The 15,836-nt window shown below is 38.3% G+C and overlaps 1 protein-coding gene across 3 annotated transcripts in view; it reads left to right on the top strand.

The window, feature by feature from the left end:
* Positions 1-15,836, top strand: part of LOC126198955 (3'-5' RNA helicase YTHDC2-like) — a 338,664-nt gene that overhangs the window by 45,978 nt on the left and 276,850 nt on the right. For all 3 annotated transcript variants that reach the window (XM_049935603.1, XM_049935602.1, XM_049935604.1), the window contains exons 4-5: positions 1,977-2,173; positions 13,600-13,766. In XM_049935603.1, coding sequence (XP_049791560.1) covers positions 1,977-2,173; positions 13,600-13,766 — 364 coding nt within the window. The remainder of the gene's footprint in view (positions 1-1,976; positions 2,174-13,599; positions 13,767-15,836) is intronic.

Raw genomic sequence — 15,836 nt, 5'->3', positions numbered from 1 at the left:
ATCCTTAGTCCATTTACTAGGCACGTACTTCTCCAGAGAATGATTTATAGTCTGTTCAAACTTTGCCCATAATTCGTCTATGTCCATCATACTGGAATGTCGCTTCTGTCTAAGTGAGATGCTAACAACTGTTTATTACTCTTTCTAACAGAAACACTTTCGTAACCTTTCTGATTCATTTGTTAACTTAAGTAACCATAGTCACTATGATGACATGATGATTACTAATCTCTGTCTCTGTGCTGATGCCGTTGATAAGGTCTGGCCTGTTTGTAGCTATAAGCCTAAAATATTTCCATTGCATGTGGGCTACCAAACTAATAGCTCAAACAGTTTTTGGAAAAGTGTTCAAACGTACTTCACAAGACTGTCTACAGTAATTCCATAGACATCCCAGTCTACAGTATACTTAGTAGGTTAAAGTCACCCCTTACTAGTATTGCACTAGTATTGCACACTTTCTTTAAATGACTCTAAAAACTGTTGCAGCGGAATGCTGTGGGTGATGTAAACATCCAACAATTAACTCGATTTCACTTACACCTGTTATATGTGACCAGATAATTTCACTGTTACACTGAATTCCCAGTCTGGCTTCTACTGACAGAGACTGTAGTCATGTATGTGAGCAGTTGCGTTTGCACGTGCACGCAATTTTCTCTCTCTCTCTCTCTCTCTCTCTCTCTCTCTCTCTCTCTCTCTGTGTGTGTGTGTGTGTGTGTGTGTGTGTGTGTTTATATTCGACAAAAGCCTTGTTGACCAAAATCTCACTTTCCAGCAGTCTTTTTGTTGTGCCTATCTCCAACTCAACATCTCTGTTATATAGTGAGAGTCAATATTTTTGCCAACTGCAATGAACACTCCACCCCATATGGCATCTAAAGTGCGTATCCAATATATGTTTCATGACTCGCTATGTATTTCAGGGCTTTCTACTTCTGGTTTCAGTCAGCTTTCGGTCCCAAGAACAATTTGAGTGTGACAAATTTCATGGACAACAGTAAATTCAGGAACTTGTTACGAATACTTCAACAGTTTACAGATAAAATTCAGACTGTTGAAGCATCTTTAAGCTGAACATGGCCAGATTTTGTGATACCTACATGTCGACCAGCGAGACTTGTTTGGCAAAGTGTTAATTTTGTTTATGAGCCACTGCATAGAGTTATGATTAAATTTCAGAAAACAATGTTAGGTAACAGTATACCATCACTTTCATACAGCTTCAGCGATTTAAACAGTGCACTCCAGAAAAGTTCTCAGGAAGCACAAATGCTGTGTGTTCCATATCCAGTTGGTGTTTGGAGTGACATCTTGTGACACTGATGGAAGCTGTGAGCTACTCCGCCAACCGGTCTGCCTGATTGCAGGACTAGTTTGGCATGAGTTATAGCCAGTTGCTCACTGCCTAACTCAAGTGGCTGTACAACACTGGTTACATTTTCTGTGTGGTCTTTTCCATAATTTCTCTTGAGGCCTCTTAAATGTTAAGTCCATACCAAAAAACATGTCTTTATCAGGACAATATTTGGTATGTCTTGCATTGCAGGTCATTTAGGAAGTTGGCAGTAGCTCCTGTCAGCCTCATGGTAGGGACAGCTCACGCCGGCCTGGCACCACAGTTTGGCTGCCTTACACCTATCACCTGTGCTGACAATCGGTGTATCCATTAGTAAAAAACCTATCAAACTCCCTACAGTAGTTCATGAGATTGGTCTGAATATACAGACAGAAACTGTGGCAGCAGGACTTTAATTCATATATGTATAGAAAGAATAGGTAGAAGAAGAAGAAGGAGACAGTGATGAAGATTAACTCACTGTTGTGCCATAACTAGTATAGTAGTGAGAGAAGTACAACACATTGTAATAAATTGTGTTTCTAATACCCAGAGCAGGGATTATATTTACATTAAAGCCTTAAATTTTGTTATTCACAGTCATGTTTATGCTCTTTAATGTGTTACATTTTTACAGTGAAGGATGTCAACAAAACAATGGGTCGGCTCAACAATGCCATACCACAAGTACCTCCATATTCCGTCAACCAAGAATTGCTGCCTTATAGGAAGCAGCTCCCAATATGGAACATGAGGGAGGAAATTTTGCAAGTTGTGAATAATAATCAGGTTGTTATAATTGCAGGAGAAACTGGCTCTGGAAAGACCACACAGGTGAGTGGTTTACTCTTGGACCTTTTGTTCAATGTACCATAATTTTGTTATTTATTTATTTGTGTCATCAGGAGATGTAAATAGATATAAATAGGCAGAAAATTGGATAAAGAGAGGGCAGTAAAAGGCATCCACACGTTGATTGAGGCAATTTGTGAGCAAACTTGAGCAGTTGAGGGGAAACAAAGAGTTAATGACAGTGACAGCAACTTGACAAGGGATGGAGTGAATATTACGGAGGAGTGTAGAGAGGCCAAAGGAAAAGAGAGTAATTTTGAATTAAACTGGGTGTAGCTGAGAGTTTGTTGGAAAGTCATTTTCCAAATTTGCAGCTTTGAAGCACCAGAGTATTCTCCTATATAATCCTGACAGTCATGTTATGTGAGATGCAGTGCTCAGCAAAGGATATTTTTTTGTTGCTGCTATAGACAGTTCATTTGCATTCATTTATTCTCATTGATCAGTTGGTTGTGGTTGTTGCAGTGTAAAATTCTGGGATTGGTCGGTTTAAGGAGGGAAGTTCAGAGTTTTAACACACCGTTGAAGTCACTGGAAACAACTGACAAACTCAGAAGGTACCACTAAGAATTCAATTCAAGTGATTTGAAGAAATGTGGATACTAAAAAACTTTGAGACCTCAACCCCAATACAATGCTTTAACCACTGTTACTGTTAATAAAGCAAATATAGTCTTATAGATTGGTTTCCTATAGAATGTGTACCTTCTGTCTTTGATATGGTTGAGTGTGTAGTTCTGGCAGTGCATATAGAACAAGTTTTGTAACTGGATTGCTAAAATTGCAAGAGACACAGGATGAGGGGACATACCTAGTGATGTTAGCAGATCGGCCGAACAGTGCAAGATTATCGAGTTGTAGGGTATAGATATAGGCTAAAAAAAAACTTTTTTCATGTTTATTTGTGAAATCGGATCAAGCAGAAATAGAAATGGGCTGCTCATCTCATTACAGACTTGTTTCAAACTTGTGACAATTATATGGAAAGTTAAAGTTTTCTTTACTTGATTTCTAGAAAGCTTCAAACAGAGTTCCGCTGGCAGTTTTCAATAACTCTGCAAAAGCTTGCACTGCAATCTAATAAGCTGTGGAAACAAGTTACGTTAACAGAGAGTAGTACAATACTATCTTTCAGATTTGGGAAAAAAAAGAAAAGCTAGGGTTTGGGGGAGCAGTGGATATTTTGAAAGAATTGCTGATCATTGGTACACCTCATGTCTGTTATTTGCAATTTTGAATATGGAAAGAAAAATTCTACATTTATGTACTCTCTAAGAAAATATCAGTGTATCTTTAAAACTTACTCTTCATGGGACAATAATTCTTTGGGATTTATTAACAAATTTTAGCATTTGAGGTTAAATATGAAACATTCTCTTTCTGAAGTTGCAGATGTAGTCATATTCACTGTCATGGTAGTTTAAATTTTGTATTTTTCATACTGAATCAATGAAAAGATTGCTTTCTGCATAATCTTGTATATTTCCTTTTTTCATATTTTTAATGATTTCATACACATCTCTTCGTGGTATCGTCTTGGGTGTAATTCACCTGTATCTTGAACTCTCTGAAAGCAGCTCTTTCATTGACTTGTGCTAAAGATTAGATGTGTAGATCAAGTAACTAATGAAGAGGCACTTAATCTGAATTTGGCTAGGAAAGAGCTGTGTGTCACACCTTCATTAAAGGAAGGGATGTATGGTAGGATACATATTTAGGCATAATAATTTATTTGGTATAATGAAAGTATGTGGAGTAAAAATTACAGAAGTAATTAAAGCTTGAGTACAGTAAGCAGGATTGAATGTATGTGGGGTGCTTAGTGTTACACAGATACGTAAAATTGTGCACAACAATATAGGCTAGCACAGAGGTCTGTTTCAAATCACTCTTGAGACTGATGACCACAATAATAGCAACAACTTTCATTTAAACTATGACCTCTGTGGCTTAGTGGGTAACTGCCAGATTACACATCTTTGAAGGCCCAGAATTTGATTCCCAGTTGGTACAAGGAATTTCCCCATCACTTATTGCTTCTTTCGCATCTGGCATTGATTTTTAAATTAAAAATGTCAAATAGCGCTGTGATTTGGCATTTACATTAAATTGCAGGTCCTCCTATGAAGGGCTAGGTAAGTCTTTTTAAAGGAGGTAGGATGGCAAGGGCATACCACTGTGGTTAGCAAAGCACTATGATGCTGAAACCATCATGTGTCTTGACAAAAACTTAACATTTTTGTTTCTCACAGTTCGTCCTGACAAAACCTCTCCATCATTCTCAAAACATCTCAGTCAGTCACTTACATAACATCACACCACTGCGAACAAGATACTGAACCACAGTCAAAAGCAGAGAAAAACACATACAGTTTATCTTAGCAAAGAGACAGTATCAAAGTAAAAAGAAAATTAGTCACAACTTAATTATTAAATTGTTCATTCAATTTAACAACTGTGCTCAAGAGTTCCTCAAAACGTAACCATACTTAGTGATAGATTACAAGTGTGTGCTTAATGCATTAAGTATCTCCAAATTTCATTATCCCCATCTTGAAAGACAATCTATAGAGCTATACACTCCATAAATCCTTTTGTTAAGGTATCTACAACTTGTTCCTTGGAGCAGATGTATTGAACATCCAGATATCTTTCATCATACAACTGTTGCATAAAAGTGTATTTAATTTCCACATGCTTCAGTCATTTACATTCACCTTTCTGTAACAGATATATTCATGACTAATTACATTCATAAACAGTTTGAAGTCTTGACAAATATTTTAATTTCTTCAAGAAGATTCTTCAACCACAGAATTTCTTTTGTAGCTGTTGCCAAAGCAATATATTCTGCTTCTGTTGGTGAGAATGAAACACATGTCCGCCTCTTTGTTGCCCAACAAACAGTATCCAAAAACCTAGAGTATGTATCCTGTTGTAGATCTTCAGCCCTCTTTGCTTCCGTGATCAGAGTCAGTGTGGCAGTAAAGAGAATTTGAATTTTCCCTCTTGTAACACAATACCAACATCAAATGATCCTTTAATATAGCATAAGAATTCATTTCAGACCTTTGCAGTAGAATTACATTGCCTTATTTTGGTGTCTCCTCAAACAGTTAAGTGATGTCTAGTCTTGTAGTTGTCTTTACATACATTAAGAAGTCTATTACTGTAATTCTCTGTGTGGTTTATAGTTTAACCATGTCACCACAAGCACTCGGTCAGTGGTTTACAAGGTTTGCAGTCTTCTATATTGAAGATAAGCTCATTGAGTAAGATTAGGTTAGATTTGATGTACTTTTTATTCCGCTGAATCCATAGTTAGGAGATCCTCTAGGATAAAGACCTTATCATAAAAACAAGAAACATTTTGCCATTGGTTTTCTGTATATTAGTTGCCGGGAAGAATTCTTGCTCACATTCAAAATTTTGCTTCTAACTTATTTTTATTTAATATCAATGTCTTTGCTTTTAGAATCCCCTGCAATTTGAATATCATCTACAAGGTTAAATCAGTAAGAATCTGCAGTTTTGCTTAATTATTTTTTGTTTGTCATTACGGCTTTGCGTGATCACCAGCCATGATGTGGCACCATTGTCTTTCTCTGTGATGGTTGCTGAATTATCACATCAGTCAGCTCTGTGCTGTTGCAATGTTAAGATGGCTGTGCCTCTCTCTGTTAGTACCATAGAAGAACAGCATTCTGTGATCCGCTTTTCGTGGTCTGAAGGTGTACCAGGAGTAGCAATTCATAGAAGACTTACAGTGAAATACTATAACAGTGTTTTATCATAGCAAAGTGGGTTGAAAAGTTCAAAAGTGGTCGAATGAGTGTGAAGGATGGGCAAAGAGTGGGTCATCCAGCTACAACCACAACTGTTGTCCATGTTGAACAAGTCATGTCTTGATTTTGAAAAACAGGCAAGTGACTGTTGATAATGTGCCAAACCACATGCACATTAGTCATGGTACTGAATATGAAATTGTGCGTATGACACTAAACTTTCACAAAGTGTGTGCGAGATAGGTTCCAAAACAACTGGATGGAGAGCACAAGCATGACTGTGGGTTTGTGTTCGCACCTACTGGACCATCATGCTAAAGAAGATGAAATGCTTCTGAAACAAATCATCATTTAAAATGAAATATGGAGTCAAAACTTCCAACCAGAGATGAGCTCTGATCAATAGGCAAAGGTAGCAGTGCAAATGTGTCTGATGCGCAACCTGAAACCTTTTTTGCAATGGGTATTGGAAAGATTGTGCAGTGTGGACTAAGTGTATTGAAAAGCAGAATGAATACATTGAAAAATGATATCAATTTAGATTTTGTACTATTGCAGATAATTATTGACTTACCCCCATACATAAAGCAGCAAATAAACATTATTTATGTATGTTTGGTGTCTGTTCTTTTGAATATGAACGAAAGAACAGATGCCATTCTTGATCGTGCAGCCATACATATTGTGGTAAAGTGGAACAATTTCTGAAAGCCACAAATGGGCACTGAAATGAATTTAATGGTCACATGTAAAAATTTGTGCCTGACTGGAAGTCAAACCTGGATTTCATGCACTACGTGAGATGTCCCCTTGACTGCTTTGGCTATTTGAGCACACATCCCATCCTACCCAAATACCCAACTTGTCATACACTACTTACATAGCACCCCCTGCCCGCCATACTTACAACTTGCAGCCTCAAACTGATTCTGAGAGAGTGCATCTGCATGTAAATGTCTGAATGGACAGGCACCGTTCATGATCCCGCAGCCATACATACATGTGATGAACTGAAATAGAGATTCTGACGTCGGCCACAGTCGGGCATTGAAATGAATTCAAGGGCGACAAATGAAAGTTTGTGCTGGACAGGCACTTGGACATGGATTTCCTGCTTTACATAGGCTGTCACCTTTAAAGAAAGAACATGCACCACACAGATATAAATATATACACCTTGACGGCCAGCAGGAAGTATGATGCACTGGTGGTGCTGTGTAAGTAGCTCACAAGAAGTGGGGGATTGGGTTGGATGGGAAGTTTGCTTGGATAGCCAAAGTGGTTAAGGTGACTGCTTGCATGAAGCAGGAAATCAGTGTCTGAGTTCCAGTCCAGCACGAACTTTCATTTGTCAACATAGAATTCATTTCAGTGCCAGCTTTCAGCCACTGTCAGAACCTCTATTTCATTTCATCAAAGAAATATATGACTTATCAGAGCTTTCAACAGACATCTGTCAACTTTAAACAGTGGAAAATCCAGGATGGAATAATAACAGTATTATGAAAAGGATAGGTTGCTACTTACTATATAGTGAAGATGCTGAGTCACAGACAGGCACAACAAAAAGACTGAGTGTGACTTCGGCAGCCAGAGAAAGTGGTCATGTGGATGTAAGTTGTGTTTGCATGAGAGAGAGAGAGAGAGAGAGAATGTGTTTTCTAATTCAGAAAAGGCCTTTTGGCCGAAAGATTTCTTCGTGTTGCGCCTGTCTGCGACTCAGCATATCCACTTAATCTGTAAACTTTAGATTGCCAAAAAACAGCTGCCTAGAGTTCCAAAGTTCTTAGTGTCTGCTTCAGCCCAATATTGAGTTTCCTTATTATAAAAATTTTTAATACATCACATCTTGCAGCTCTTAGATGTTGAAGAAAATACATTTTTAAATGTTTAACACCACAGCTGCTGTTTATCTACTGGTTGACTACTTTTGGGCTTTGCCCATTTTTACAAGCCACCTTCTACAGAATGTGGATTATAAAGGTGTCATTGATAACATTGTTCGTATGGTACTACTTATGTTATTTGTATTTATGAGATGTTTGATGTGGACAACTCTGCTTATGTCATCACACTTAAATGTACCTCAGATCTGCATTAAAAGATGTCACAAGTGTATGAGATGAATTAGGTGCCCAAGACATCAGTACTAGTTCACTATCATGCTCCTCAGACTACTATACCATGAATCTCACTTTGTGGCACAGACAGCTGCCCAGCTGGTACATACTATCACCCTTGGGAAGACATCAAGCATTAACAGATGCAGCTGATCCACAGTAATTTTCACCTAGTCTGTAGCTGTTATGGTGCCTTGGAATTCCAAGTAAAAGTCCCACAAGCAAAAAAACTGCTGCCACTGGCCTGTGTCTGTTGCATGGTTCATGTTTTGGGCAGCTATTTGCCTGGATGATGACATATCCAGACATGACCATCAATCTGGTGTAACAAAAAATGTGATTCATCTGCCCAAGCAACACATTTCTATTGACCCAAGGACCAATCTCAGTGATGCTGAGCCCACTGCAATCATAATTGATGGTGTCAGTAGATCAACAAGAGAACATTTTAAGCGTTGTCTGCTGCAGAGCTTCATGTTCACAATCTGTAGTGAATTATGTGCTGTAAAACATTTGTGCATGCACCATCATTGTGGTCTGTCATTAGATCTGGTGCAGATCACTGCCTATCCTGTTGTATAGATTCGGGAAGTCTCTGACCGCCATGTCATGTGAGGAGATGTGGATGTCTAACATCTTGGTGCCAGCTCTTGGTTTCACTGTCTTTCACTATTTTCACTAGATGCCTGCCACAGCAGCATGCAGATAGCTGACCAGCTGCATAGATTTTGTGATGCTTCTTCCCAGGTGCTGGTCCATAACAAACTACCCTTTTTCAGAGTCTCTTATGTCAGTTGACTTCTCCATTTGAGGCCCTTGTTGTCACTATAATGATTTTCCACTCATCTTTGCTGTGCTTATATAGTTTCCTTCTCTTGTCACATGCCATCCTCACCAAGCAGCATTCAGTCTCACCGTGGATAGTGGGCATAATGGGCAGAAGCAAAGGCAAGAATTAAAGGTAGAGATTCATCTCATAGTTGAATTGTTGAACAGTCAACAGACATTCAAACAAGACTGAAATTGTTGCTAAGCTTTCAGACAATGTCCTTAATATGCAAAACTGCATAGTCTCACCACTGCCGCACCCTGAAAGATGTGAGGCTGATAACTGGAAAATTGCCTCATTTTCTTCAAATGTTGCAATATTTGAATGCACCAAAACCCAGTGGCAGCAGTAACTGTGGCTGTGTCCAAGTCCAAAATACTTCCCCTTCTGTTTTTCTCAGAGGGGAGACACACAGCTCTGGTAAAGAAGGATTTAATTTACTCAGTCTTATCTTCGAGATGTAGAATTGTGTAACTAAATTGCAACTAAGATAATTTAGCAATTCTTAAACCTAGAATACATATTTTTCTGTTTTAATCTTACTGTAACTCTGTAAAACATTTGAATTGATATTTGATGGCTGATATTATTACATGTATACTGATCAGATACAATAAAAGGAAAAATGAAATGGTTACTATGGACATGCGAATGCTTCAGTTGAAATCTATTGTACTACATGATGACAAAACATTGTTAATAAATCTCAAAAAAGTTCTTAACAGATTTTATTCAGATTTTTATGCTATGCCTAAATAAACATTCAGACAGACATTGACTTCTGTTCTTTTTCAATACATATAATATATAAAAAGGAAATATTGCTAACACAAATCGCAAAAAAATTCTGGAGCAGCTTAGTTCACATTTTTACACAATATTCTGATAAACATTTGAGCCGACATAGGCTTTACATTTTCTTAGATGAAAAAAAAAAATTGTATTGTGTGATAACAGTATTAGCAAAAATCCTGAAAAGTGGAAGAGTTATTTACTTCACATTTTTATACAATACTCTATTAAAAATTCGGATTGACATACAGTACATATTTTTTAAACAACAATGTACAGATTTTTTGTGAAAACCAACTGTAAGAAAGAAAATGCTGTGCTCTGATGTGTTATGTGTCTTGTGATAATGTGTGGTATTGTTTCCTTTCTCCCACCGAGTGAGGTGGCGCAGTGGTTAGCACACTGGACTTGCATTCAGGACGACGACGGTTCAATCCCATCTCCGGCCATCCTGATTTAGGTTTTCCGTGATTTCCCTAAATCGTTTCAGGCAAATGCCGGGATGGTTCCTTTGAAAGGTCACGGCCGATTTCCTTCCCAATCCTTCCCTAACCCGAGCTTGCGCTCCGTCTCTAATGACCTCGTTGTCGACGGGATGTTAAACACTAACAACCACCACCAACCACATGTTTCCTTTCTCACAGTCAGTTTTAAGTTTTATAGTAGGGCATTTAAACCATTAGACAAGTGGTTTCTCCCAAATATATTCTTACTCTTTATATATAATTTTAAACAAAAATTCTCTACACAACAATGTGCTGTTTTGTTTTACCTCCTTGCAGCCTGTTTTGATATAAAACAGGAGGGTAGTATTTATGGGTTGTTGGCCAGTACTAGTACAGAATCTGAGCCATTTGAAACTTTGTAATCCTATCCATTCACAGATTAAAATTATGCAAAATACTGTCATTGAAGCTACTGTCCTCACAGGTCCAGCAGGTTGAGAGGTCTCTCTCATACCCGTATACCAGTGTTGCCAACCAATTTACTCATTCATTTTAATGACTTCATTTCCCAATCAAGGTTTTGTTTGCAATAACAGTAAGCAAGGCTCAAGGTCAGAGAGAGGGAAGAAGATGAAATGGGTGGGGGTGGGGGATAAATAGGCATAGAGAGGGGGAAGGAGGAGATGAACAGACTGAAGGGGGAGGAAGAGATGGAGAGATATAGAAGGTAGGAGGAGATGGACAGAGAGAGGAGGGAGGAGGTGATGGACAGAGAGACGAGGTGATTCACCATGAGAGAGGCAGAAGGGGAGATTAGGATATTATCTAATCCCATATTCCCATATATATTTAGTAAACATGAAGCAGTACCAGGTTCACTAGTTTACTATGAATATCTGTTTACTATTTGGAAGGGAAGCAGAGGAGTACAGTAACATCTCTACAAAGATTCAATTTCACAACATTTTTTGAGCAAATATTCATTGTTCTTAAGCTTTTGTCATTATGGTCTGAGGCAAGAAGTAAAGCTGTCCTTGGTACCATTTAGATTACCCTTCATAGAACCAATAGTGAATAAATGCCTTCAAACTTTGTGTTCTGCCATATGGCAGGTCTTGTCATGGGGGAAGCCTCGTCAGAGAGGTCCACCACATCTTTGTGTTCTGCCATATGGCAAGTCTTGTCATGGGGGAAGCCTCGTCAGATAGGTCCACCGCATGAGCATCTAGGGAGTACACACCATTCCAGTGGTGGTTTCCTGTTGCTTTCCACTGGTGGTGATGAAATGATAATGAGGACAACACAACACCCAGTCCCTGAGTGGAGAAAATGTCTGACCTAGCCGGGAATTGAACCCAGGCCCCTTAACGTGACAGACAGCTGCGCTGAACACTCAGCTTTCGGGGCGGACATAAATGCCTTCAGATTCATAGTAATTGTCTCTGTCTCCAAATTATTATTTAGGTTGGCTTCCATTCTTATTCAGTTCTAGCAAATTTGCATTTCCCACATGCACATATGTGTTTGCACAGTTCCTAAGTCATTGTGTGTAATCATAATAATTAATACTTCATAAATAACATAATTGTGATTTTTGTCCAGTTTATTCTTCTGCTCAATACTTTCTACCTTGCTTCTAATAATAGACCAGTCACTTAGAGGCATGATGGGCCAAGAAGTCTGGCCATATTTGCCATTATGTACAGCATTACTGGCACATATGTAATTTTTATTTGCATGTGGTGTCTTTTTTGGACATTATTTGAGTGCAGATTCACTTTTTCTCCTTAACCTTTCTGAGAATCCAGCGTGAGTGGCAAGCGATGAGTGTGGTGGACAGGGGCGCTAAGTAAATATTGTGTGACAAGTGGGGAATTTGGGTTGGATGGAAAATGTACTGGGATAGCTGAAGCGGTAAAGGTGACCACTTAACGTAAATTGGGTAATCTGGGTTTGATTCTGGTCCAGCACAGATTTTTATTTATTGCCATTGAATTCATTTCAGTGTCCAATTGCTACCAATGTCACAATTTATTTCATTTCATCACATACCTAACTGATTTCTCGTCAAATGTAGTTACTAAAAAATAGACCAAACTTCAAGATTTATTTTTCATGTTTATTTTAGTTATGTGATAGATTCACAAAGTTTAAAATAAAGGTGATCAAAAGTATAATTCTCCTTTAAAAAAAGTGTTAGTTGAGTTATTGACCAGTTTCTTCCTCTTGAGCTTCCAAAATTCTAGCCCACTCAACAGACTTGACATATTTGTAGCAGAATTACAGTAAACTGCGAAATCGAAGGAGTATATTCACTAAATTATGTCAACATGACCTCATATTGGCTAAGCCATTCATGACAGTAGCTGTTACTTATGCAAATGTTTCTTTTGAAATAATTCTAGAAATTGACAATAGAAATCAGCACCTGTCAAGGGGCAGGTAGCAAGGCATCCATCCATTGTTCTCACACAAAATGAGTCCAGTTTTTCGAGTGACAAGTGGCTCACGCATCGAGAAAATTGTGGCCCAAGCTGTACTCAGGGCCAGTCTTTTGAACACAGTGTTGTGGCCAGAGCTATGCTTGGGCTTGGTTTCCAGAGTGTTAATCTCTCCACAGAAACAACCTTTGTCTCTTTTAATGATTTCATTCCATCAGAAATTATTATTTTTTCAAATTATTTATATGTAGATTTCATCAAAAGAATTTGGTGTAAAAACCATTACTCAATTTTTATATTCCTGTCACCATGGAAAATATTATGAAAAAAATGGTGCCACTCTTTGAAATTTACTCAGGCATTTCTTTAGCATGTATTTCAAGTTTCAGGCTTAAAATAGAACTTTGATCTTACTTAACAGTTTTGAGGGTGACAGAATTGTTGTCAAATGTGAAACATTTTGTGCCTTCTCTCATGGATTTACCTCTGTCCATCTTCATTCCAATATAACTTCTATAGATTTTGTACTGACCTTAACTAAAGGATCTGTTCTATGTATCCTGCCTAAGAGTTAGTTTGAGGATGAAACCTAGAAAGTGTATGCAAAAATGAAACTGCTATTATTGTAGGAAGTAGGAGGGAGTTTCTGTGAAATTTTATTATATAGTATGGAGGTACTGATGGAATTAAACTTCAGTTGGGCCAGGAGACATTTCAAGTGGCCAGATTAGCAGAGCATTGTAAGAGAATATATGCTTCCACAGCAGATTTCACTGCCGAAATGTTCCCAGGTTATCAACCAAGTATCAACATTGTCTTGAAGAAAAATTTCAACAATTTTCCCTCTAGCCATCTTCATGCAAAGATGTAAAAATGTTCGTGGATGACAGTGCAGTGATTCAGCTAATAGCCCAAGAAGAGTTCACCATTGCTGAAGCATTTTCATTAGTAGCCTTACTTAAAAGTGTGATAATTGCTTTTTGATATGATTTTAGGTTCCACAGTTCATTCTAGAAAATGGACATCTGACAGGAAAAGCATGTCGCATTATATGCACACAGCCACGTCGATTGTCTGTAGTGTCAGTTGCTGAGAGAGTGGCTGCAGAGCGCGATGAGAAGATTGGGGAGGCTATTGGATATCAGATTCGCCTAGAAAGCAGGTAACTTGTAAATCATTGTGTTGAATTTACCTAAATTAGTTTGTTGAAGGCCTTGGTTTTTACTACTGCGCTTTTTCATTTGTAAGTTGCAAGCTGTTTTGCATGGTGTTTCACAAGTGTTAGTGATGTCAAATTTTTAAATGTGGAATAATTTCTTCTTTTCTTGTGTAGTGGCATTAAAATTAATTCTTATTCTCCATATCAATAATGCTGACTAGTTAACAAAGGTCTAGTATATGAAACAGGTTCTCAAAATACGTGACTGGCTTGAAGACTACTCAGTGATAGAATCCAGTACAGTACCTTGGATAATGAATGTTCATCGGAGATGAAGGTAATATCAGGACGACCCCAGAGAAGTGGGGTGGGACCATTCCAGATCTCCTTGTACATAAATGAGTTGTCTGTTAGGATTAGCAGCAATCTGACACTGCTGCTGGTGTTGTTGTGTGTGAGAATGTGTTGTTGTTAAGGTACTGCAGGGGAGATTCATAACGATTTGGACAGAAGTTGTATTTGGTGTTGCTGGCTACTTGTTGTAAATGTAAGTCAGAGTGTGATATTCAGATACAGTTGTGATGATATACTGTTTTACAAAGTTAGTCCTATTAAACATCTTGGTGTAAATTGAAAATAACATGAAATGAACTAAGCACAATAGGTGTCCTCCTCTGTAGTGTAGCGGTAGCATTACCGCCTACCACGCAAGGGGCCCGGGTTCGATTCCCGGCAGGGGACTGGGTGTTGTGTGTCCTTCTCATCATTTTCATCATCATTGACTCGCAAGTCGCTGATGTGGCATCACCTAAAAAGGACTTGTACTACGGCTGCTGAACTCCCCCGAATGGGGCCTCCCGGCCAACAATGCCATCCGATCATTTCATTTCAGCACAAAAGGTCAGTTGTAGGGAAGGTGAATGGCTGACTGCTATTAATTGAGAGAATTGTGAGAAAGTGCAGCACACATTTATAGGAGACCGCATACAGAATGCATATGTGACACACACTCAAGTACTACTTGAATGTTTGAGATCACCACCAGGTCATATTAAGGGGAGACATTAAGACAGTCTAGAAGCATGCAGTTAGATTAGTTACCAGTTGGTTTGTTTAATATGAGAATGGTACTGAAATGTTCCATGATTAGATGGTGATCTTTGGAGGGCTGAAGATAACATTTTCACAAAATGTTATTGAGAAAGTGGAGGGAACCAGCATTTGCAACAGTTAGCATGCAGAGGCTTACAGGCAGTAATGTTTTCCTCTGCTGTACACTGCACAGTGACTTGCAGAGTATGTATGTGGATGAGTATTTCCTTTGTCTACATAGAAATTGTACGCAAATGGATACGGCTCTGTGTTTGGAGTAAGCGGTGTTCATTGGTAAGAGACCACACAGAAAAATTATGTTTTGACATTTTAATAAGACAATTATTGCCAACCGAAGGTAAATGAAATGCAGCAATTCAAGCTGTACCAATCATCTTGATTAATAAAAAAGTAATTTTATGTTTACCTGACATGATCAGTCAGTGCAGGAGGCGACCTGTAATTTTGTATTGCAGTCTGCAGTCTTCTTTTGAAAACCAATTTATTTGCCAAGATCACTATGTAAACCCGACTACTGAATTACTAGTTTCGGCAGTATATACAAAAAGAAAATATGTTGACATTGCAGGCTTACAATCAAAAAATAAATGTAGGAGGTCATACACAGCAGCTCAGTGGCAAAAATTGCTTATCCATTAAACCAGGCAGTGGTGGCTACATCAACAATGCTAACACTACCATGTGACATGTTAACTATATACAATACTGTAAAATAACAAATCTCATAAAATTCTGCACTTATAGACAGATGCAATCCAAAGTGAGCATATAATAAAGAATACCTCTAATAAGTAAAAATCTTTAAAAATATACCATATAAAGAGTTGAGGCATTACAATGTCATGCGAGATGCATGGCACATCTTGGCGCTTTGTGGTGTATAGCCAAGTTGGTTGCAACAGAGTAACTGATGACTGGATTTGGAATATAATGAAAGCTGGTGCTGTTTAACATTGGAAC

Source organism: Schistocerca nitens, chromosome 8 (genome assembly GCF_023898315.1).
Source record: "Schistocerca nitens isolate TAMUIC-IGC-003100 chromosome 8, iqSchNite1.1, whole genome shotgun sequence".
Classification (NCBI taxonomy): domain Eukaryota; kingdom Metazoa; phylum Arthropoda; class Insecta; order Orthoptera; family Acrididae; genus Schistocerca; species Schistocerca nitens.
Note: the sequence above shows the minus strand (reverse complement) of the source record. Positions and strands in the feature narration are given on the sequence as shown.